This window comes from Argentina anserina, chromosome 1 (genome assembly GCF_933775445.1).
Source record: "Argentina anserina chromosome 1, drPotAnse1.1, whole genome shotgun sequence".
Classification (NCBI taxonomy): domain Eukaryota; kingdom Viridiplantae; phylum Streptophyta; class Magnoliopsida; order Rosales; family Rosaceae; genus Argentina; species Argentina anserina.
In genome coordinates this window covers 5,347,096-5,367,497 of record NC_065872.1, presented here as the reverse complement: position 1 = coordinate 5,367,497, position 20,402 = coordinate 5,347,096, and the positions used below count along the sequence as shown (strand labels likewise).

At 39.5% G+C, this 20,402-nt stretch overlaps 4 protein-coding genes across 5 annotated transcripts; 2 read left to right on the top strand and 2 right to left on the bottom strand.

The window, feature by feature from the left end:
• The first annotated feature begins 179 nt into the window (after positions 1–179).
• On the top strand, positions 180–3,200 carry LOC126799075 (3-dehydroquinate synthase, chloroplastic). Its single transcript, XM_050526193.1, has 8 exons — positions 180–588; positions 891–1,041; positions 1,136–1,303; positions 1,390–1,616; positions 2,201–2,324; positions 2,436–2,498; positions 2,576–2,719; positions 2,820–3,200. The coding sequence occupies exons 1-8, from the start codon at positions 260–262 to the stop codon at positions 2,949–2,951; spliced, it is 1,338 nt and encodes a 445-aa protein (XP_050382150.1). The 5' UTR covers positions 180–259; the 3' UTR covers positions 2,952–3,200.
• Positions 3,201–4,974: 1,774 nt separating this feature from the next.
• On the top strand, positions 4,975–7,844 carry LOC126799094 (rac-like GTP-binding protein ARAC1). Its single transcript, XM_050526217.1, has 7 exons — positions 4,975–5,383; positions 6,200–6,287; positions 6,387–6,496; positions 6,703–6,766; positions 7,037–7,101; positions 7,185–7,250; positions 7,341–7,844. Exons 1-7 carry the CDS (start codon positions 5,285–5,287, stop codon positions 7,440–7,442), a joined length of 594 nt encoding a protein of 197 aa, XP_050382174.1. The 5' UTR covers positions 4,975–5,284; the 3' UTR covers positions 7,443–7,844.
• A 627-nt stretch (positions 7,845–8,471) lies between these two features.
• On the bottom strand, positions 8,472–15,301 carry LOC126804994 (vacuolar protein sorting-associated protein 35A-like). 2 transcript variants are annotated; one of them, XM_050532079.1, is made up of 21 exons: positions 15,204–15,301; positions 15,018–15,114; positions 14,753–14,876; positions 13,958–14,143; positions 13,769–13,856; positions 13,521–13,577; positions 13,342–13,431; positions 13,106–13,228; positions 12,482–12,616; positions 11,683–11,799; positions 11,093–11,332; positions 10,932–10,997; positions 10,681–10,770; positions 10,495–10,584; positions 10,158–10,256; positions 9,963–10,031; positions 9,787–9,867; positions 9,506–9,613; positions 9,320–9,423; positions 9,007–9,120; positions 8,472–8,925 (listed from the first exon to the last, which is right to left on the bottom strand). In XM_050532079.1, the coding sequence occupies exons 1-21, from the start codon at positions 15,297–15,299 to the stop codon at positions 8,715–8,717; spliced, it is 2,385 nt and encodes a 794-aa protein (XP_050388036.1). In that variant the 5' UTR covers positions 15,300–15,301; the 3' UTR covers positions 8,472–8,714. The 2 variants fall into 2 exon arrangements, with proteins under 2 accessions (XP_050388036.1, XP_050388037.1); XM_050532080.1 differs by lacking the exons at positions 13,958–14,143; positions 14,753–14,876; positions 15,018–15,114; positions 15,204–15,301 and having other exon boundaries at positions 13,696–13,827.
• A 527-nt stretch (positions 15,302–15,828) lies between these two features.
• Positions 15,829–19,044, bottom strand: LOC126784126 (uncharacterized). The gene is made up of 3 exons (XM_050509616.1): positions 18,704–19,044; positions 17,169–17,505; positions 15,829–17,065 (listed from the first exon to the last, which is right to left on the bottom strand). Exons 1-3 carry the CDS (start codon positions 18,788–18,790, stop codon positions 16,149–16,151), a joined length of 1,341 nt encoding a protein of 446 aa, XP_050365573.1. The 5' UTR covers positions 18,791–19,044; the 3' UTR covers positions 15,829–16,148.
• Between the last annotated feature and the right edge of the window lie 1,358 nt (positions 19,045–20,402).

The window sequence follows — 20,402 nt, the reverse complement described above, 5'->3', positions numbered from 1 at the left end:
GTGCAATGGAGCCGTCTCCAACAAAACCCTCTCTACTGAACTTAACCATAAATCAAAATTGTGACAAGTCGTTTATAACTTCTCACGAGAAAATCGTCCTACCGAACCTTCTCAAATTACCGCCGCACCCACCTAACCCCCCAAAACGCCTTCCCTCTTCTTTTTCTTCCCTCCTCTTCTTCACAATCACAACGTCACACTCACACCAACTCTCCGACCCAAAACCCGACCCGACCCTGACACCCGTGACCCGACTCCCATGGCCTCCACAGCCAACCCCTTCTCCATCTCCCTCTCCACCAAGCCCGCCGCCAAAGCCTCCCTCTCCAACCCCTCCGAGCTCTCTCTTCGGCCACACACCCACGGCGTCGCCGCTCTCCGGTCCTCGTTCGCTTCCAATTGCTCCGTTAAGCTGAGTGTAGCCAAGTCCAAGGCGAAGATAATGGCGACATCGGCTCAGGTGGTGGATCAGCCGCCGAGTAAAACGGGTCCGGCGGCGATGGAGGTTGTGGACGTCGATTTGGGTACTCGGAGCTACCCGATTTACATTGGTTCCGGACTTCTCGATCAACCCGAGCTTCTTCAAAGGTTTCATTTCTGAAATTTATCTTCTTAACTTTTTTACCATGGTGTATAGTAAATTTAGTTGTTTCTATATATCCAGATGCTGTTGGAGTTGATTAATTTTACTGCTTTGTGATTAATTTGCTGAGATAAAATTTAGGGTAGTTGATTCTATTGGTTGCTGTGGTTTAAAACTAGCCAAGGTTAAAACTTGAAGTTCTAACAAGTAAAGATGTAAAGATTGAAACTTTACTCGAGTGATTGGCCTAGTGTGGTTTTTGGGGGGTTGTGTTTGTACTTATGATTTGATTTTGAATTCAATGTAGGCATGTTCATGGAAAGAGAGTTCTGGTGGTGACAAACACCACAGTTGCGCCCTTGTATTTGGACAAGGTTGTTGATGCGTTGACGAAAGATAATCCGAATGTTACGGTTGAGAGTGTGATTTTACCAGATGGGGAGAAGTACAAGGACATGGTGAGTGTCTGAATGTTTTGATTTAGACTTTGGTCATTTAGGTGGTATATTGGAGGCTGAACTATGAGTAATGATGTTTTTCTTGAACTGGTAGGATACTCTTATGAAAGTGTTTGACAAGGCCATTGAGTCAAGACTAGACCGGCGGTGTACATTTGTTGCTCTTGGAGGTGGTGTTGTCGGTGACATGTGTGGCTACGCTGCTGCTTCTTTCCTTCGCGGTGTTAATTTCATTCAGATTCCAACAACTGTTATGGCACAGGTCTGTCACTAATGATATCTTGTTTGTTATGAATTATGAACTTCTGTTCAGCATTTCTAATGTGTTTGATATTGTTTGGCGTGCAGGTTGATTCTTCTGTTGGGGGTAAAACTGGGATAAACCATCCTCTTGGGAAGAACTTGATAGGTGCTTTTTACCAACCCCAGTGTGTGCTTATCGACACAGACACACTTAATACATTACCAGATAGGGAACTGGCATCAGGGCTTGCTGAAGTCATTAAGTACGGACTTATTAGAGATGCAGAATTTTTTGAGTGGCAGGAGAGGAATATGGACTCATTGATAGCAAGGTATAAAATTCACATTACAGAACAGGGAACTTTCCAGATTCATTATGCATATTTCTTATATACTTGTAGTTCAGGTGGCATAAGAAAATAAATTCTTTCTGGGATTTCACTAGTGATTCCATCACCCTTTTTTTTATTGAAAGTTTCTTGTGCCATAATATCTCAAAAGTTATATTTTTGGAGCTACCCCAGTGATAGACCTAAAAAACATGACCCTTATTTTTTTTTTACAGTTTTCCTGATTTTTCGATGTGAAACAATCTTAAATATAAATGAGGTTGAGTTTTTTAAGGTCTATAAGTTCTAAAATTGCTTAGAAGTCATGATTTACAAATGAGAAGACTTTGGTGAGAAATTAAAGTGATGCATTTTTTTGCCAAAAACTGTGTGCTGATATTGGGTGAAATCATGGTTTTGGACAAAAAAAAAATTCCTGGAGAAAGTCATGAAGACACTTCCTTTGGGATTTGGATACTAGGCCACATCTTTTGGTGCGGTAAAGGCTTTGACAATGTATGATGTGACCAATTTTTCTTATCTAGTCTATTTGATTGTTGGTGACTAATTTGTATAGTCTGTTGCAGGGATCCAAAAGCTCTTGCTTATGCTATAAAGCGCTCATGTGAAAACAAGGCTGAGGTTGTGTCCTTGGATGAGAAGGAAGGTGGACTGAGGGCAACTTTGAATTTGGGTCATACATTTGGCCATGTGAGTTTTGCTTGGACTAGCTAATTCTTTCTTTATAATCCAAGATTTTGCCAGTGTTTAACACAATGGTCAAGCTATAATTCTCTGTTACTGTTTACCATGTCTTTTCAGGCAATAGAAACAGGGGTCGGCTATGGAAACTGGTTCCATGGAGAAGCTGTTGCAGCTGGCATGGTAATGATCTTGTACTTTTTCACTTTTGTTTCCTAAAAAATCTATCTTCAGTGCTGAACATTATCTCCTATGTTTAGGTCATGGCTGTTGATATGTCCTACCGCCTTGGTTGGATTGATGATTCACTTGTGAAGCGAGTTCATAACATTATAAAACAGGCCAAGCTACCTATTGGGCCCCCTGAGTCTGTGACAGTGGAGACGTTCAAAGCTGTGATGGCGGTAAGTGAATGGTGTTGTTAGAGATATTAAAACTTGGGATGATAATATATCTGCTGTACCTTTTATGCTCTCAATTTTAATTATAATCCTCATATGACAGGTTGATAAGAAGGTAGCTGATGGATTACTAAGGCTCATCCTTCTGAAGGGTCCTTTGGGAAATTGTGTTTTCACAGGTGACTATGATAGAAAAGCCCTGGATGAAACACTCCACACATTTTGCAAGTCCTAATTTGCATGTGATTGATCATATGCCAGTATCATTTATGTGCAAGTTTTGAACCTTTGTTGTATCTTTGTTCTCGTCCTCTCAACCTTGTACTCCTTTTTCCCCTAGTTAGATGGCCTTCACTGGTCTTTTACAGTTTATAGCCTTTACCTGTAATTTTAGAAATTGTTGGATATTGTAAACAATAAATCCAATTATCTGGAAAAAATTGATATTGAGTTCAAACTATGGATGTTGAATACAAATTGAAAATGGTTAGCTTTGGTTCTTGATTTGTACCACACTCAAACCACGAGAAAGAATCGTCTGTAATTCAGACTTTCTGAACTCCTGTACTAAATCCTGTCTTGTCTATTTTTTTTTCTTTCCATTTTATTCGAAGTACAGGATTATCGAGTAATTGGTTTTTCTGTCATCGTTCCTCCACTCCTCATTACCATGCATTCATTCACTTGGTTAATTCTTCAATTCATATACCCATCTCTGTCTCTATTGTTCTGTTCTCTTCCTTACTGGTCACACCAAACCCTCGCAAAAGGTGCCTCCTTGATTTTGTAAGCAGGGGACGCCAGCGGAGGGCATGAAGTTCCTCAGGAGATCAAAGCCAAGGGCCTGCGGGGATCCCAGGAAATAACTTCGAGGAAGGTAAAGATGATTTCCAAAAAAGGAATGAACAGAAATATGAATTTTACTGTGAAATCTCACTGAAAAATGACTAATTTTTCTGTAATATCAACTGTCAACCACTCAATCATACTGTTTCTCAGTTAACTTGTATCGTTATATGAGTGACGAGTAATGCTAACTGTTTTTCTGTTTCTCATTCGATGACTTGTTTTTCACTCCAGCTTTCAATTTACTTGTGTTTTATTCAAGATCAATCGTATACGAGTAAATATGAAGGATGGTTTGGCCACCATGTATGTGCGAGTATTCAACCTTTTGTTCAAATTAGAAGTCCTCAATGAAGGATGGTTTGGCCACCAATTTTCAAGAGCAGACATTTATTGGTTAGGCACTGAGGAGTAGAAATCTAATAATAATGCTAGAAAGATCACATATATACTCACTCAATATGCATGTGTACTAACTAGCAACTAGCAAGTAACAACACAAATATAATGTATAAGCATGCTCTCTCTGTAACAAATTAAACTCTTAAACCCAAGTCCTCACCATCATCGTACCTCTCATATAGCCACCTGAGATGGACAAGTCTTCTTAGGCTGATTTTGATTGCCTCATGACCCCCTGACTGTTCATGAGACACGATGATGAGATTAGCTCAGGGAGGCAACAGAAAGAGGCTATGTAACAACAACCAATTTTCACAAGACCAATTACAAGACACTTTGGTAGCTTTTGAGTCATGAATAAGGAAACTTAGAAGAGAGGGAAGGGAAATGTGACACACTACTACTAGGCTATTAGCTCAAATTTCTTATCAAGAAAAACCCTCCATTGAAGTGGGGTAGCACCACTACTCTTCCTAATCCATTCCAACCAACGTATGCTCGCTCATCAATGGTGACAGCTGAGGTGGTTGGAGGAGTTTGCAGGCATAACCAACCTCATCAACCCCAAATATAAGAACTCTCCATGATTAGAATTTAATCATTTTCTTCAATTACAAGCCAGGCAAGCTCCAACAATATAAACTCAAAAAGTAGCATTGGATTTGTTCAGCTCAATCTTTTCACAGCTGCCATATCAAAGTACACCAAACCAAAAAAGGAAAATACATCACACGAAAACATTAACATATACGCTATTCCAAATACAATACGATATAAAATGTATGTAAATTACAAGGTTTCAACTTTCAAGCATACAACAAGTGTGACGAATTAACATTTTCCTTGAAAGAAAGATGGTAAACACACCACAAATGAGCTAAGACCCGACCCGATAACCCGGAAAAACGTCCAGGCGATCATCACGGAGAAAAAGCCACATAATATTTTCTGTTTGTTGGGCGAAGAATCGGTTTCGCTATAACGAACGATTCCAGCGGCAAAGTTTCGCGGCCAAAAAAGAGAGAGAGAAGAAAACAAAAACAAAAAAAAGCTCGCAACTTTGTGTTTTGTTTGTTTCCTCAAACTCCAACCACATTTTGCTCCCCACACATTTTCAGTTTTCACATCTCTCTCCCTTCGTTTTTCTCTCTGCAACAATTCTGGGGTTAGGGTTGGGATCGTGGGAGGTTGAGATTGTGGGTTGTGGCAGTTGGATCGGAAGATGTGTGATTGAAGCGGAGGAGGAGAAGAAGATCGGGGTCCTCAGGTGAAGATCTGGGGCTTGGGCTTGTGTAATTTGGGAAAAAATCTAAGGGAAAAATGAGCGCGTCGAGGTTCATAAAGTGCGTCACCGTTGGCGACGGAGCTGTGGGAAAGACGTGTCTGCTTATCTCCTACACCAGCAACACCTTCCCCACCGTGAGTTTCAGACCACACCCCCATTGTTCTTGTTTGCTTCTTTTGTTTTCAGAGGCCCTTTGATTCTTCTTTGGGGCTGTGTTGGATTTGGATGATTAGATTGATTGCAAAGCTTGTTTCTTTCATTAAAAGAGGGGCCTTTGATTTTGTTTGGTTCTTTGGAAATGATGGGAAATTTTGGTAGTTTTATAATTGGTGCAACTTTTCTTGAAATTTGCTTCCTTTTGTGGTTGGGTTTCTTTAGCTTGATCTTGGTAATGAGATTGCATTAATTTTTGAGGCATTTTATGCAGTAGCTTGATCTTGGTAATGAGGCTTGATTGGTTTGGGTAGAAAATTGAGAGAGCAGAATTGAAATGGCATTGGATTTGGTCGAAAAGGAATGTTTTTTGGAGGGTGATCAAATGGGGGAGCTCAGTAGTTATGTCTCATTTTTCATATTTTCAATGTTATGAAAATAGAAATGATGTGGGTTATTAGTCTTGGTTTCTGCTGTTGATCTTAATTCATCCATGTTTGTGTTGTATCTGGAACCATGTTGTTCCATAAGAAGTGCAATGTTCTTTCCTGGCTTTTTTTTTGTTTTTTTTTTGCTTTTGTGCTGTCAGATTGCTCCATCCATTTCACCCTATTAGACATGGATATTAGAATTTCATTTTCCTTACCAAAAAGAAAGTTTGATTTGAAATTTCCTAGTTCGTAATATGGTGTTGTGATCGCATAGCCTGAAAGTTGAATGAAGTTATTGTATGGGGGTAAGAGAATCTTTCATATTGATGTAAAATTTAATCACCCTTTTCTTTTGTTGGGAAACAGGATTACGTGCCTACTGTCTTTGACAATTTTAGTGCAAATGTGGTCGTCAATGGGAGCACTGTTAACCTTGGGTTGTGGGATACAGCTGGTAAGATACACTTAGTTTAGTTTTTTTTTTCAATTTCATTTTCGTTTTCGTTTTCTTTCCCCCGTTCTTCTGGTCCTGAATTTGTATTATGTGGAACAGGACAGGAAGATTATAACAGATTAAGACCTTTGAGTTATCGTGGGGCTGATGTTTTTATACTGGCGTTCTCCCTGATTAGCAAAGCCAGCTATGAAAATGTGTCCAAGAAGGTGAGAATGTTCTCTCTAGTATATTCATTAGAGTTGTCCCTCTATATCATGAAATTTATCTTTCAGTTTTTGTCTACACACTGGTACCATATCATACGTGAGCATAAACATAATGTTGTGTCAATAGATACTGATCATTTTGGCTTTACTATTGATGATCTGCAAATATGCTGATAAGTTTCAAATATGTTGATTTCATTTTCCAGTGGATTCCAGAATTGAAGCACTATGCACCTGGTGTTCCAATCATTCTTGTTGGAACCAAGCTTGGTAAAGATTTCTCTCTTTTAAACCTTTGATTTTATTTGGAAAGGTGTGTGCAAGTGCATGATCATTGCTTTCACCGTTAGTTATGCTTTTTCCAATTCCTGCCATTTTGGAGTATACCTTTCTGATTTGCTCGAGATGAATATTGGGAATGGTTCAGTTTTTTGCTCTCAAGATTTATTAATTAGTGGTGATTCTAGGCAGTGCTTGATGATTGTCTTAACCAGGACACTTCTTACTCTCTTTTTTTCAAAATTTTTTTTGATGAGGCAGATCTACGGGATGACAAGCAGTTTTTTATTGACCATCCGGGTGCTGTGCCTATTACTACTGCTCAAGTAATGTTATTGACTTGTATTTTTGTTGTTTCTGTATTTTGTTTCCCTTTATATGTGATATTAAATTTTTTCAACCCTTCCAGGGAGAGGAGCTCAGGAAGCTAATTGGAGCACCAGCATACATTGAGTGCAGTTCAAAAACGCAGCAGGTACTTGAGTTATGCACTTATAACTGCATTATGTGAAAGGCTTTTTCATGCCTGGACATCTCATCTACAACTGTGGAATTGTAACTGCAGAATGTAAAAGGGGTGTTCGATGCTGCCATAAGGGTTGTTCTTCAACCTCCCAAGCAGAAGAAAAAGAAAGGGAAAGGGCAGAAGGGTTGCTCCATATTGTGATTGGAAATAGGTGTAAAGAGATAATGACCATCCATTCTGCCTGTATTCTCCTCCCGTCCCCTTCCTCTCCCCTAATATTTTTCCTTTTGTCGTGAAGAAAGTTGGAGTCAGTCAGTTGTCCTGTCCAACAATACTCTAGATCTCTATGAAGCATCAGGTGGTTCGGTGTTGCATTCTTAGAATTGTTGTGATCTCTTATTGTTGAATTGTATGGTTTCCAACTGAATTCGTAACTGTGGTTTTGATTTCATTTATGTATTAATAGGCTGGACTCCCAGTAGGCACGGTTTATATTTATCACTATTGCTGTGGTTGAAGGCTTTGTTTTCTGGATGTGCCTTCTTACAGAGCCTCAAAGTGTTGTTGGATGGTAGGGGAAGAACAAAGAAAATTTTCAGATCAGCTGATATTTACATATGTTTTAAGGGGGCTCTGTTTTACAAACCTAAAATATGCAAAACGGACCAAGAAATCTTGATATTCAGGATTTTAATCTTGGGATTGAAGTGCCAAAATTTTATAGGTTTAATAGTATCTTAAGCACAAACGTTCTAGGTACAAAGCACCGTACCGTTAATTTCAGCGGAAGCATGTTGGTCTGTGGTGAAAGAGAATCAGAAAGAAAAGTTTCTCCGGTTCGTCGGCAGGTTTTTTTTTTTATTCTGGCAGCAGGTTTTTTTTTTTATTCTGGCGGTGCTGTGGTGTCAGACTTGTATCTAGATCTTCGTCCTAACATCCTCGACTTCCCTCACCAGTTCGTTTGTTCAGATTATAAGCGAAGCAAGAGAAGTTAGACCTTTGATGGTTCGTAACTTCTGAAAAAAAAAATGTGATTTGTAACTTTGTAACTCACCTCCAGTACTGTTCTCTTCGGGTACAGTTTAATAGCCATAGTTAAGACCTCATCACAGCCACTTTTAGGTTTCTCAAACTGCTTGAAATGAACAAAATTAGAGTACGCATGGGTACTCCCCAACAAGGGAAGACTGATTTATTAACCACTTAAGCTTTGTATACCAACAATAAAGCTCAAGAGTAAAGCTAATTTGATATATGTTGTACACTGTAATAGCAAGATCAGCATACAAACTTCTCAAGTAAGTGACTGCTCATGCCAGTCAGAAATCTCGTTAAACCGCGTAAACATCAGGGGTAAAGCACGCGTTTGATTCTCTTGACAAAACAAACAGTCAAAAGACTGAAAAGAGTTCAGAACCCGCAAGATAAACTTATCTACAGCTCTCAAATTTCTAACATTCCTTATCCCAGTAGTCACACCTTGATTTGCTCATATTTTTCACCAACTGCGCCACCTTTCTGCTTCTGGAATTGGATGTACCGCATTGTGCTGGCAAAGAATGCACTTGTAGCCGGCTCTGCTGGGGTTGAATCACTTTGCATTTCAGTATTAATCAATTCAATCAGGCTTTGTACAGAAGCAACAGTTATCTGCGGGTTGCCCTTCTCAAAGAAATAAAGGTACCTGAAATCATAAATAAGTCAGACCATATTCTTTCATAGAAAATTTGAGCTTTGGTGTACCAATCAGGTCAGGAGCTATTACTTGTTCAGTATTTCAACGAAGAGTGTTGCTGATCCGGTGCTACCACGTGTTGCACTGGACATCTGCTGGGCAGCATTTGCAATCCTTAAAGCTCTCTTTAGGCAAATCAATACCCTGGATAGAAGTTCGTACAAAGAACATTATACAACAAAACACCAAGGACACTAGAAAAAAAAAGTTCAAAAAGCTTAAATTCTGGTGAAATGGAAAATGAAGATATTATATTATGATTGAAAGTCAAGTGCAACAGGCATAAGCATGACTAATCATCTAAAATTATTGGTTATAAAAGCTAAATGCATGATAATCACACCTTTCCCCATCTTTCATGTTCTCCTGATCATCAACCCAGAAGAGATGTGAACAAGCATAAACAGCTCGGCACTGATCAGGCTTCTTTAAAAGCTTTGCTGAATACTGCGGAAATACAAGACGGTAAGTAGGGTAATAGAAATAACAGTAAGCTCACAAAGTAATACAAAATTACAAATAGGATTACCCCTGTGGCCTTGTGAGTTAAAGTATCTCTGTTCTCTACACCAAATACATGCATCCTCTGGAGAGTCCCAATAATCAAATGAATTGCAGTTACCTGTGCTTTCGAATCCTATACGGCCAATGCATGCCAAGAAAAAATTTAGACAGAGTCTCCAACAAGAAAGAGTTGATATAATTCAGTTACAAACCAGAAAGATTAGATATAAATTTGGGTGTTTGACTGAAATAGTGGCATATAAACAGACCGAATATGATTAGCTCCCAAGTCAAGGGGATACTTACTGAAATTTCTTCTTCATACAGTATATATGCTTGGGTGAAGAATTCATATGCAACAGGTTCTAAATCACAGTCATTTGCAGCCTAATTAACAAAAAAAAATTAGGCATTTAATCAATGGAAACATGTGCAAGGATTTCAACGTATTCATCAATTTATAAACTGAAATCTCAAAACACCTCAGCACATTGCAAATACAGCCGTAATGCTAGCTCCGGAGCTGGTACATTCAACAGAGTCTCAATAGTCTGAAACAATAAGCAGAAGCCTTACAAGACAGCTTAGAAAGATCGAAGTCTAAGCTCATATATAAATACAACAATACCTTACTTTGACTAAATAATTTATGGAGGTTAACACCAAAGACAATTTACCTGAGTCAAGAGCTGAAAAATTTTCTTTGGTGTAGTTGATGCTTCTTCCCCAAAAGGATTTTCTTTATTTTCACGTGCTCCTTGCAATTGCCTGACCAACTGCAAATTTAAGATAAATAACCAACACGCACTTACAATTTAGAAGAATTCCATAAATTCCCTGAACAAAAGATCCGGAAAAGTGGGGCCCACATTAAGGACAATCCTTCTTTATTTTGGTACAAGTTTCAAAGCTTTTAAAGAATTCTATTTGTGATCTCCAACATTTTTACAAAAGATAAGATTATCTTTTCCGCAGCTGATACAACTGTTGCAAGATATGGGTAGATGGCCAAACCTTTAGAGAAGAAAAGACTAGGGGAGGGACAGTAAAGGGTAGGCGCTTTGGTCCTCCAGACATGATATGCTTCCGCACAGTACATATGATCTGCAATTATGGATGGCATCAAAACGAACTGATGCTCTCTTAAAATATGATTCAAGGATGACTCAAACAAATTTTTGTACTAAACAGATCAGATACCTTAAACATCTCTTCTGGATCTTCATTATGGAACATTTGAATAAGTCTTGAAACAGAATTCTGCTCCTCTTTGAAATCCTCTTCATCAACCTGTAGTTCGGAGGAAAGATGTACACCCAACTGTATTAGTACGTATTGACACAATAAAATATCGGATAACTTAAACTTAACATAAGAAGAAAAAAAATAGTTATCCGTAGAGAAGTATCTTGAATCATTAGCATATGCATGATGAGTAACATATATATCACCTCGTCATGAAGTGTCCCATCCAAATCCTCGATAAGTCCTTTTATTAGTTCAAACAATGCCTCGACCTATTAAAATAACAAAGAATGAATAGAGAGAAAGAACTTTAATGTTATTGAGAAGCAAACAGAAAGGATAGGCCAAACAATGAGTAAGCACAAACCTTCTCAGAAGTTAAAATATGGGTTGTATTTTTCATAATGCTTTGAATAATAACAGTTGCCATGACTTTATTTGTTGCAGAATCAAGGAATTCCATGACACGGGGATAATTTGTAAGCTTCAAAGCAGTCACAATATCATTATATTTCTCCAATGGGGCACTTAAGAGTGCAACAACTTGCTTTGTTGCTCTGCTGTCTTCAATTTTTCCTTTTCCAGAGAGCTTCTTAACAAATGACCCCTGGAGAAAAACAAAAGTAGAAAAATATTACATCACTGACGAGTGCTGAATCATTTCTATTTAAGATATAATAGTATCCCATAATAAATAAGTATTAATATGCACAATAACCTGGAACTACGTCTAGTGTGAACAGAGGGAAAGCAACGCTCATTCTTACAGAAGGAAATTCTGCGATCAATTTTGGCTAGTTGCAGCTAGGATCTATGACAATAGAAATTAAGTTGGCTATTGCAAGGTTATCGGATACATTAAATCAGCTATAACTAAAATGAACCAAAGAGCCCACAAGGATGCTGTGTACATATAAGTATTGACACAAAAGCAAGCACTACACAGAGGGAACATACCAACACTTGATCAGCATAATCAAGACGATCCGGATGCACATGGAGAGTGAATTTAAGAAGGGACGAGTACAATGTAACGACACCGATTACAGGCATGTCAACATGTGCTTCAATCACCTGCATTATATTAGAGGAACATTATGGGTGGGTAGATATTACGAATATCACAACATCTGAATTATTGACCCCTATAAACATATCAAGCAGCAACTCTTTGGAGACTGACTTAGACTCAAGAAGATTGAGTCTCTGATCCCTCTTATGTCCAAGATAAACCAATCACCAATTCACTGCAACAGTTACGGCAACCTAACAATCATTGTCTAGTAATCCAGGTCAAACTAACCAACCAGGTTCCAGTCCACCCAACTTTCATCTTAAGCAAGTCCAACTAAGTTGGGTTCAGGCCACAAATCAGTTGACTGTGCTTTGAGTTTGATTTAATTCCAAGTGACATTCTCCAGGTTCACATTCAACACTCTTCAATGATACAAAGTCTGCTTAATTAACCTTGGTTAATCTCATCACATTACAAATAACTATGAATGTGTAAAACAACTTTCTATTCTAGATGTGTGGAGCAAATTTATTCATCACATGAAGCTCTACTCCTGATATTCTATAGAAGTTTCCACAAGAACCATACTAGAGGACACTATACTTATGATGACTAGGCTCAACCAAAATTCACTGATGCAACATTTCACATAACCGTTTAGCCTTTGAATACCATTAACAAACGTTTAAGCGTAGAGAAGCCAAAGTCCACAAGATCAAGCATAGTGAACCCAAGATTTACCTTTCCTATGGCATTGCTCAGTTTTGCAAATGCTTCAACTTGTAAAAACTCAGGCAACACTTCTATGCTTGATGCAGCATAGTTGGAAAGCCTTTCCATTAACTGGGATAGCACTGTCTTGATATCAACAGATGGCTGCACAACAGAAATTCACAAAATATAAAATAAAACGAAATAAAATAAAATAAAATAGAATAATGATGATAAAGATAATAATTTAATTAAAAGAACGATGGTTGTTGCAAAACAACAAAATTTACATAATGGGACAACATTCTTGAACGAAATCAATCAGCCGAAAAAAGTTTTTCTAGAAGGGTATACCCATTAAATTACAACATATTTTATACTAACATTAACTTATTTTACTTGAATTCTTGAAACTGATAATATAACAGTATTTGAATACAGTCTGCGAGATACAACATTCTACTTCCTTTCCTATGAAATTCTACATGTTTAGCCTTGCACTTGTAATGAGCCAGCAAGTCACAGACCTCTGAAAGTGAGAATGACAACTGACCACTTCAGTGGCAAATATCTATGCAAATTACCGATGAATGCAAGGAAGTGTAAAATGCAATAGAGTAATATATAAAATGATGTCTGTCCATGTGATGTTACCTGAAGTTGGGGGCAAGCACCCAACAATATATCAAGAGTTTGCAAGTGGTACTCATCAGGAAAGACTTGAATCATGCAATCCATCAAATAAAACTGTGCAAGCACATCTTTACAATTTACAACCTGTTAATCAATTCCAGGTGATGATTCCAACTTTCATAGTAGGGCAGGTAATCACGCATCATAAGCAATACAAAAGTATAGTAATAGGACAGAGAAATAGGTATCAACCAGACCTGCTCCAGGACTCTGGGAAGCACAGTTTCTTTGTACAAATCCAGATCAACGCCTTCTATCTGGCTAAGGACATGCAGGTTTTTACCAACCTAAAGGAACAAGTGAGAAGCCTCTGTAAGTGTACACTATACGTGCACAACATTTAGCCGTGAAATCAGTTATCAGATAGTGATATTACAAGATCGCGCAGCTCGCTCCTTTCTTTCTCCCGTTTCTCCTTTTCCCTAGCAGGCCCCTGCAGACCACAAAGGTCGATAGCAAGCCTCAACTCAGGATCAGCTAAGAGTATGAATGACTCACAAGCACTACAACACCTGCATGACCAGAAATCATGCCCTGGTGACATATTTTACCTTCAAGACATGCAAGCATTGTGGTACCCATGCATGTCTAAACCTGAGAGAGATCATAAGAGTATCTACCAACCTGATGTTGCATCCGCACCCAAAGCTTGTTCATCTCTGTGAAATTTTGGAGAACAAACTCAACAGCATCCCTGACAGTATCCGCATCGCTGCACAAGTCAAGGAATATCAGAAATCAAGTTCAATCCATCACATTCATGGCATCCGACACAATAACAAGTTAACCATAATGAGTATGAGATCTCCTTACCCTTCATACTCCGATCCAATATCAGGCAACTTATCCCTACTGACTTGAGAAAGGTAACTCCTTAAGAAGAGCCCACGTACAGGATTCTGAATGCCACGCGACATTTCCACAAGATCTTTCAGGACATCTTTAGAAGGTGCTTCCTTAGATTTGATGTAAACAGATCCTACTGTACATAGTAAATACCTGACAAGGAACATGACATTCAGATATAAGATCATGGTGATGCTATAGCTACGACTCATTACTTTCTTTTCCTAAATTCATATCAGCGCTATGATTTATTATTCACAAATATCAGTTACTAATTACCCGCTTATTTTCTCCCAACTTGTTTATCCCACTGCTTAAGTTCCATTACTGCAGTAACTTCTATCTACTCACTTACTATAGATGTGTCCGTTACAGTCAAAAATAAACGGGTAAAGGAGAAACATCACAAATCCACCAACTCCGATGTAACTAAATTACACAGAAATAACCAATCAAACTAGAACTGACACTTAATTTTCAAAATTTGTCGGCCATAACTTACTGTTTAGAATCGTTCGGTCATATATATAACTTTTCTGGTTAGTACTAGCTCGTTTTCAACTTGTAATATGCTACCCAAACTTCAAACAAGCAGAAATACAGTATGTCAAAGAAATAAGATCGGAAAACAAATATAATGTGGGCAAGAGAGTTAACTGAACTCCAACTAATTCTAGTATCCGAAAATAAGTAAACAAATGATTCATGTCCTGAGCAGAAGAACAACAGATAAGTAAAGGCTGCAACGAAATCGAGCCTTACAATCTAGGCAATATGTTTCCAGCATGCTGCACAAGCTCATACAGATCAATAATCGAGCAGCCGCGCCGAGCCTCCTCCTTGAAGAACATCTCCAATTTCCTCAACTCGTCAAAAGCTCGCATATCTGATACATCATCATCATCATCATCATTTCCATCCAAAACCACACAAATCAAATAATCTAACACATTATGCAAAACGAAGCGGCTACAGTTTATTCAATCTCACTGGATCGATGAGGAAGGAACAGCAGTGAAAGACTTACAGAGCGCGTAGTACTTGTGAGGCGAAAGCTTGGAGGTGCGGAGCTCCGAGAGCATCTGAGCCGAGTACTTGAGCGCGTCTCTGAGATTGTTCGAGTCCTGAAAGAGGAATTAGGGTTTCGTGAGGGCGAACGAAACGAGGTGGTGGAATTTTTACACAGAGAGGTGAGGAGAATCGAAAGGCTTACCAGAGCGCGATGCATGTAGAAGGCATTCTGTTGAAGGCCGGCGATTCCGGCGGCGAGGTACTTCTCTTCGTCTTCGACTCCGTCGGAGATCATCATCTTCTTTCTTTCTCTCTCACACCGCGACGTATTGACCAGTCTGTGCTTTGGCCTCGACTGCAATTCTATTTGGATTCCGTGCGGTTGGCTCCGGACCCGGTTTAGTGGGTCGGTTTACTTTCTGAATCCGGGTCGCAAATCATCCATTTGGGTTTTCATCTACTACTAACTTACCTAGTACCACAGCTTTTACTTACTTGAGAGACAGAAGAGTGAAGATCACAACTCCATGTGCTAGTCCACACTTGAATAATAAATTTATAATTTAAATTGTTCAGGTAAAAAACGATTTAATTACGACGATTATCACGGTGGTCTGTGCCGTTTATATTGGTAGAAGAAATTGATCAAATAATTTTTGGATCAAATGTAGAACATCAGGTCCTGACTTGTCTATAACTACAATCAAAGAGCCAAAAAAAAAAACAGCGTACATATAAAGACTCGGATTCGGAGAATCACCTTCACTCCAGAACCCAGCCAATACGGCATAAGAACACAATATTGCAAAAATTAAAACACAATGTTTTAAAAATTAAAAGAAACTCAGAACACGAGACGATGACATTTTCAAAGTGCGAAAATGAGCAAGTGATATTGTAATTGACTAAAGAATCAAAAATGTTGTCAATACATCAATAAATTTCATCTACTCTACAAGAAACTTTCATTCCTCAGCAACTCTTCAGTTGCTCTTTTTAAAACCTAACCAAGAGTTTGCTCCAGGTATTCAGGGTTTTAAACAGCACAAGTGCAGTAACAACCTCTCCAAAGAAAGAACACATGAAGAACAAAGGTCACTGGCAGCTCTCAGCCCCTCACTTGTCTCTTCAAATTTCCGACACAAGTTTAAAATGGTACGGTATAGGGCAAAGCATATATATCAACCTCGGGCATTAGCCTAGCCCGTGGCCAGGAAACTGAGTCTCCACACCTCAAGATGTCACCAGCAGAAACAGGTTTCTCAACCCCACAGTTGCGGTTCTTACTCGACTTAAGAAGCCATCCCTCATCCTCATCAATATCTGTGGGCAGTAGGCTAGGCAACAGGGAAGGTTGAACCCAATTCTCAAATAGCTCTCCGTATTGTGATGCTCTCCGCTTGCTTTTTCGCTGTTCTTTGCTCTCAGTTGCAGAGGAAGAACATGCTTTTTCTCCATCCTCTCTTTCTAGTACAGAAGCAGGTATAGAACTTCCTTGAACAGAAGCTTCGGCAGTTCTTCCAGAGACTGAACACAGCTGTTCTTCTCTGAGCAACACTGGTGGAAGTACCTGCTTTTGGAGAGGCAACTTGCTAGGTTGTTCCTCCCTAGATAGCACTGGATCCTTGTTTCTTTGGAGAGGCAACTGGCTTAACTGTTTCTCCCTGGGTACACTTTTTACATCTTTGTTGGTTCGGAGAGGCAGCTGGTGAGGCTGTTGTTTCCCCCTTGGTAACACTTCTAGATCCTTGGTCCTTTGAAGAGACACAAGACAAGTCTTTTTCTCTTTGGGCAGAACTTCTTGATCCTTTTGCCTTTTGAGAGAGGGCTGTTTCTCTTGAGCTAGCACTGGTGGTTCTTTCTGCAACTTGAGAGGAAACCTGTTGGGTTGTTCCTCAATGGGCAACACTGCTGAATGTTTGTTCCTTTGTAGAGGCAACCGAAAAGGCTGTTCCACAGGAGCATTGTTGCTGTGAGGAGGCAACTGGGAAGGCAATTCCTCTCTTGGTTGCACTTCTTGATCTTTGTGCCTTTGGAGAGGCAACCGGATACGAAGAATGCTCCCTTTAACATATTGAATATACAATATCAGTGCCCATGTGAATTTAGCAAACACAACAGGCAAACAGCTTTCTCCCGGCTAAGGAAGAAATATAAACACACTCACCAGTATTTTGCCTGCACTCTGGAGACAAGTTCTGCTTCTGCCTTTTGTTGCTGTTATTGCTGTTTAAGGTACTATCAGAAGAATTCTGAGAACCAACTGGATGCTCTTCCGTGATGGTACTCTTGTCCAAAAATTCAGCTTCACGAACTCTCTTCTTGCCATGTTCTTCGACTTTCTCATCCTGCCTCTTTTCATCTTTGTTCCCTTTTTTGTGATGATGCTTCTTCTCTTCAATCTCCCCATTTTCTCTAGCCTTCCTTTCTTTCTTCTCTCGTTTTTTCTCTCTCTTCTTTTCTTTCTTGGCTTTCTCAGCTTCTACTTGGAGCTGGGGTTGGGGCTGCAATCATCAAAGTAACCATCACTTTATGAAACAATCACATAATAGTCAGAATAAAGCAAACCACAGGAAAGGCATTCAAGCGAAAAATCCAGATAGCATCAGCAAATCCTAAAATAGAGCAGATTCAATTAACCATTTTCTTAATTATAAAAAGTTGCAATCACAAAGATGGTAATGAATCACTACTATTAATAGCTCCAACTTTCAGGAACTAAGAATGGGCATATGGGACAGGACCTAACATCAGAAACTAAAATGCTGCTCCTACCAAAAATTAGAAGAACTCTCATTTGCCTTGAAGAGGACTCGAACCTCCATGCACTTAAGCACAAGACAATTTAGAGTCTTGCGTGTCTACCAATTCCACCACCAAGGCATTATAAGACATGGCTAAATCACCCCAAGAACAGGTACATATCAACAATCATCCCAAGGTTCACTGCCTAATCCAATACACTGTATTCCCAATCTCACCACATCACATGTCAATGTCGAATATAATGCTACTCTCTCTGCCATCACACCCCAATTCTAATGTCAAACAGCTAACTATCACACTCTACTACTTCTCGGAAAGCAAAATAAATCAAACACAGATTAGTAAGCTAGCTTTTAATTTGTACTATAGGTTAACCATCAACTCACATACATATCACAAACTCAACAATTGCCAGTGGCTTGAGAATAGCCAACCACCTTGGCAGCTTAAAACATTTCGCAAGACTTGCTGTCAGCAGCTACAACTGGCCTTCTAATTCAATCATACGCATTACCACATGTATAGTTAGAACTGGGCTTCTAATTTGATTATACACATAACTGATCCTTCTCTACAACACAACACAATCGGGATGTACCGAATGAGTTAATGCTGATTGCTAAAGCAACAAGATTGGTCCATAAACTAGCCACAAACTCCAAATCACAAAACCAGGGACACAACATCACAAAACCAGGGACACAATAACGGTTGGGGCTATACTTAATTTCATTAATTAGGGTCAGCCTAGTTATCAATTTCGATTTTGATTCCGATAGCTGGGTATTGTTCGTTCTCCCTCTTTTTCTTTTTCGGGTTTCGATTAATTACACAAATCAATAACGAAATACATCAACAACGAACCCAATCGAACACAGTACGTCGAGCACAAAGTCAAAAGAGACCCAGAAATTCAACACGATTGCCCAACAATACCTTAATCGGTTCGGTCAAAGCCTCATCGGAGGAGGAGATCCCCTTCTTCACAAACCCAGGAAGAGGATAAGGAAAACACCGAGACATTTTCTCTTTTCAAACCCGGAAAGCCCCCAAAGAACCTTGGATTCGGATCTCTGAGAAATCAAAATCGAAGATTTCTCAAACCCTAGCTCGATCGAAAATCGAAACAAAGAAGACTGCTGCTAGGGTTTCGATCCGTGGAGATTCTCCCGCGCAGACCTCGTTTGAGAGGGAAGGAGGGAAAGGGCGAAGAATCTAAGGTTAGGGTTTGAAGGATCGTAGTTTGGGGTTGAGACTTGAGAGAGAAAGATAGAGAGGCCCCCAGATCCAAAATAGGGTTGAGAATGGCTGAAGAGGGGTATTTATAGAGGTCGAGGTAGGTCTTTGCTTGGCAACCAACGCGTTTAAGCCAAAACGATGCGTTTTGGTGGTGGGGACTCCGTAATTCTTACGGCACGTGGGGACAAGTTGTGGGAACCATCCAGGGTGGAGCTCGGTTACGCCACCGCCGCACTACAAAATTACAAACAATTGGGTTCACATAGTTTTTTGTTTTTCACTGGGCGTATAACTGTCATTTGAGCAATCATACCAAACGAATTCGCACCGAGAACGACGCGAATTCGGAAACTTTTTAACTCGAATCCGACGTTTCCACGGACACAACCATTTTACACGCTTGAAGACATGTTAGATAAGTGCCAAATATTCCTAGAAAATCACCGGAGAAGATCGAAGAGATTTGTGAAATGACAATTTACCCCTGTGTGTTTTCTCATTCACCTATAGATCTTGAACTATTTGGACTTTTGGCTTCAGCCCAAACGTAATAACCATATCACATTTGTAGAGTTTCGATACTCGAATGATGACTGTTTGAATCTCAAGTTCTTTATCGTTAAAGTTTGATAAGAGCTCCGACAACATATTTCAAGCAGTCGTCACTGAATTCATGTCGGCTTGAATAAGAAGAAAAGGCTGATAATAGTTTTGAGCCTGAAGGCTAAAATGGCTTTCAAGTTTTATTTCCCCTGTTAAAATTTTCTATTATTCTCTTTTAAAAGGTGGACCCCCAGCTGTTATGAGAGCTAAATCTGGGGGATCGAGATTCTCATAGCCTTGTATTATGGTGTGTCAGCTCAGTGAGACCTTCACACAACAAGTCAAAGTCAAAGGGGGAGCGGGGGTTGCATTAGGATGGCACCCCAAGGGAAGAAGTACGCCATGTTGATTTTTTAGCCCCCGAGCTCGACCCCAACGAACTGGAGAGAGCGGGCGTTTTTCGTGGAGGGGCCAAGGCAGAAGGAGGCCTCGATCTTCCAGTGCCCGGTGTCTTTCAGCTGATAAGTAAGATTTGTCTCCCTCTTGTTCTTTGTTTGTATTTGTGCTTGATGGTATAAGCGGAGACCAATCTTTGTGTTTTTTTTTTTTTGCAGTGTCAATGATGGAGAAGCGGCTGATGAGGTGCATGCTCGCCTTCAAGGAGCAGGCCAACATGTCGGTTGATAAGAGCACTTTGTGTGACGCTCTTAACATGTTTTTACCTCAATTTGTACTTTGTGTTAGCCCTTATTGTTGTACTATTGAGTCATTGAGTTGTAGTAAGAGTTTTTGGCGGTATTTGATGCATTTTTGTGCTTACATGAGTTAAAAACGCATAATTGGTCTAAAGTCC

What these genes read in the sequence shown, in the direction of transcription:
- LOC126784126 (XM_050509616.1), bottom strand. Translation starts at nt 18,790, where the DNA reads ATGTCTCGGTGTTTTCCTTATCCTCTTCCTGGGTTTGTGAAGAAGGGG. An exon ending in CTTTGACCGAACCGATTAAG is followed by an intron (nt 17,506 to 18,703) that starts GTATTGTTGGGC and finishes TGATGATTGCAG; the next exon opens with CCCCAACCCCAGCTCCAAGT. An exon ending in AGAGTGCAGGCAAAATACTG is followed by an intron (nt 17,066 to 17,168) that starts GTGAGTGTGTTT and finishes AATATGTTAAAG; the next exon opens with GGAGCATTCTTCGTATCCGG.
- LOC126804994 (XM_050532079.1), bottom strand. Translation starts at nt 15,299, where the DNA reads ATGATGATCTCCGACGGAGTCGAAGACGAAGAGAAGTACCTCGCCGCC. An exon ending in GGAAACATATTGCCTAGATT is followed by an intron (nt 14,144 to 14,752) that starts GTAAGGCTCGAT and finishes GTTCCTTGTCAG; the next exon opens with GTATTTACTATGTACAGTAG. An exon ending in TAACTCACAAGGCCACAGGG is followed by an intron (nt 9,424 to 9,505) that starts GTAATCCTATTT and finishes GTATTTCCGCAG; the next exon opens with TATTCAGCAAAGCTTTTAAA.
- LOC126799075 (XM_050526193.1), top strand. Translation starts at nt 260, where the DNA reads ATGGCCTCCACAGCCAACCCCTTCTCCATCTCCCTCTCCACCAAGCCC. An exon ending in CAACCCGAGCTTCTTCAAAG is followed by an intron (nt 589 to 890) that starts GTTTCATTTCTG and finishes AATTCAATGTAG; the next exon opens with GCATGTTCATGGAAAGAGAG. An exon ending in AAGCTGTTGCAGCTGGCATG is followed by an intron (nt 2,499 to 2,575) that starts GTAATGATCTTG and finishes TCCTATGTTTAG; the next exon opens with GTCATGGCTGTTGATATGTC.
- LOC126799094 (XM_050526217.1), top strand. Translation starts at nt 5,285, where the DNA reads ATGAGCGCGTCGAGGTTCATAAAGTGCGTCACCGTTGGCGACGGAGCT. An exon ending in CCAGCAACACCTTCCCCACC is followed by an intron (nt 5,384 to 6,199) that starts GTGAGTTTCAGA and finishes GTTGGGAAACAG; the next exon opens with GATTACGTGCCTACTGTCTT. An exon ending in ATGAAAATGTGTCCAAGAAG is followed by an intron (nt 6,497 to 6,702) that starts GTGAGAATGTTC and finishes TTCATTTTCCAG; the next exon opens with TGGATTCCAGAATTGAAGCA.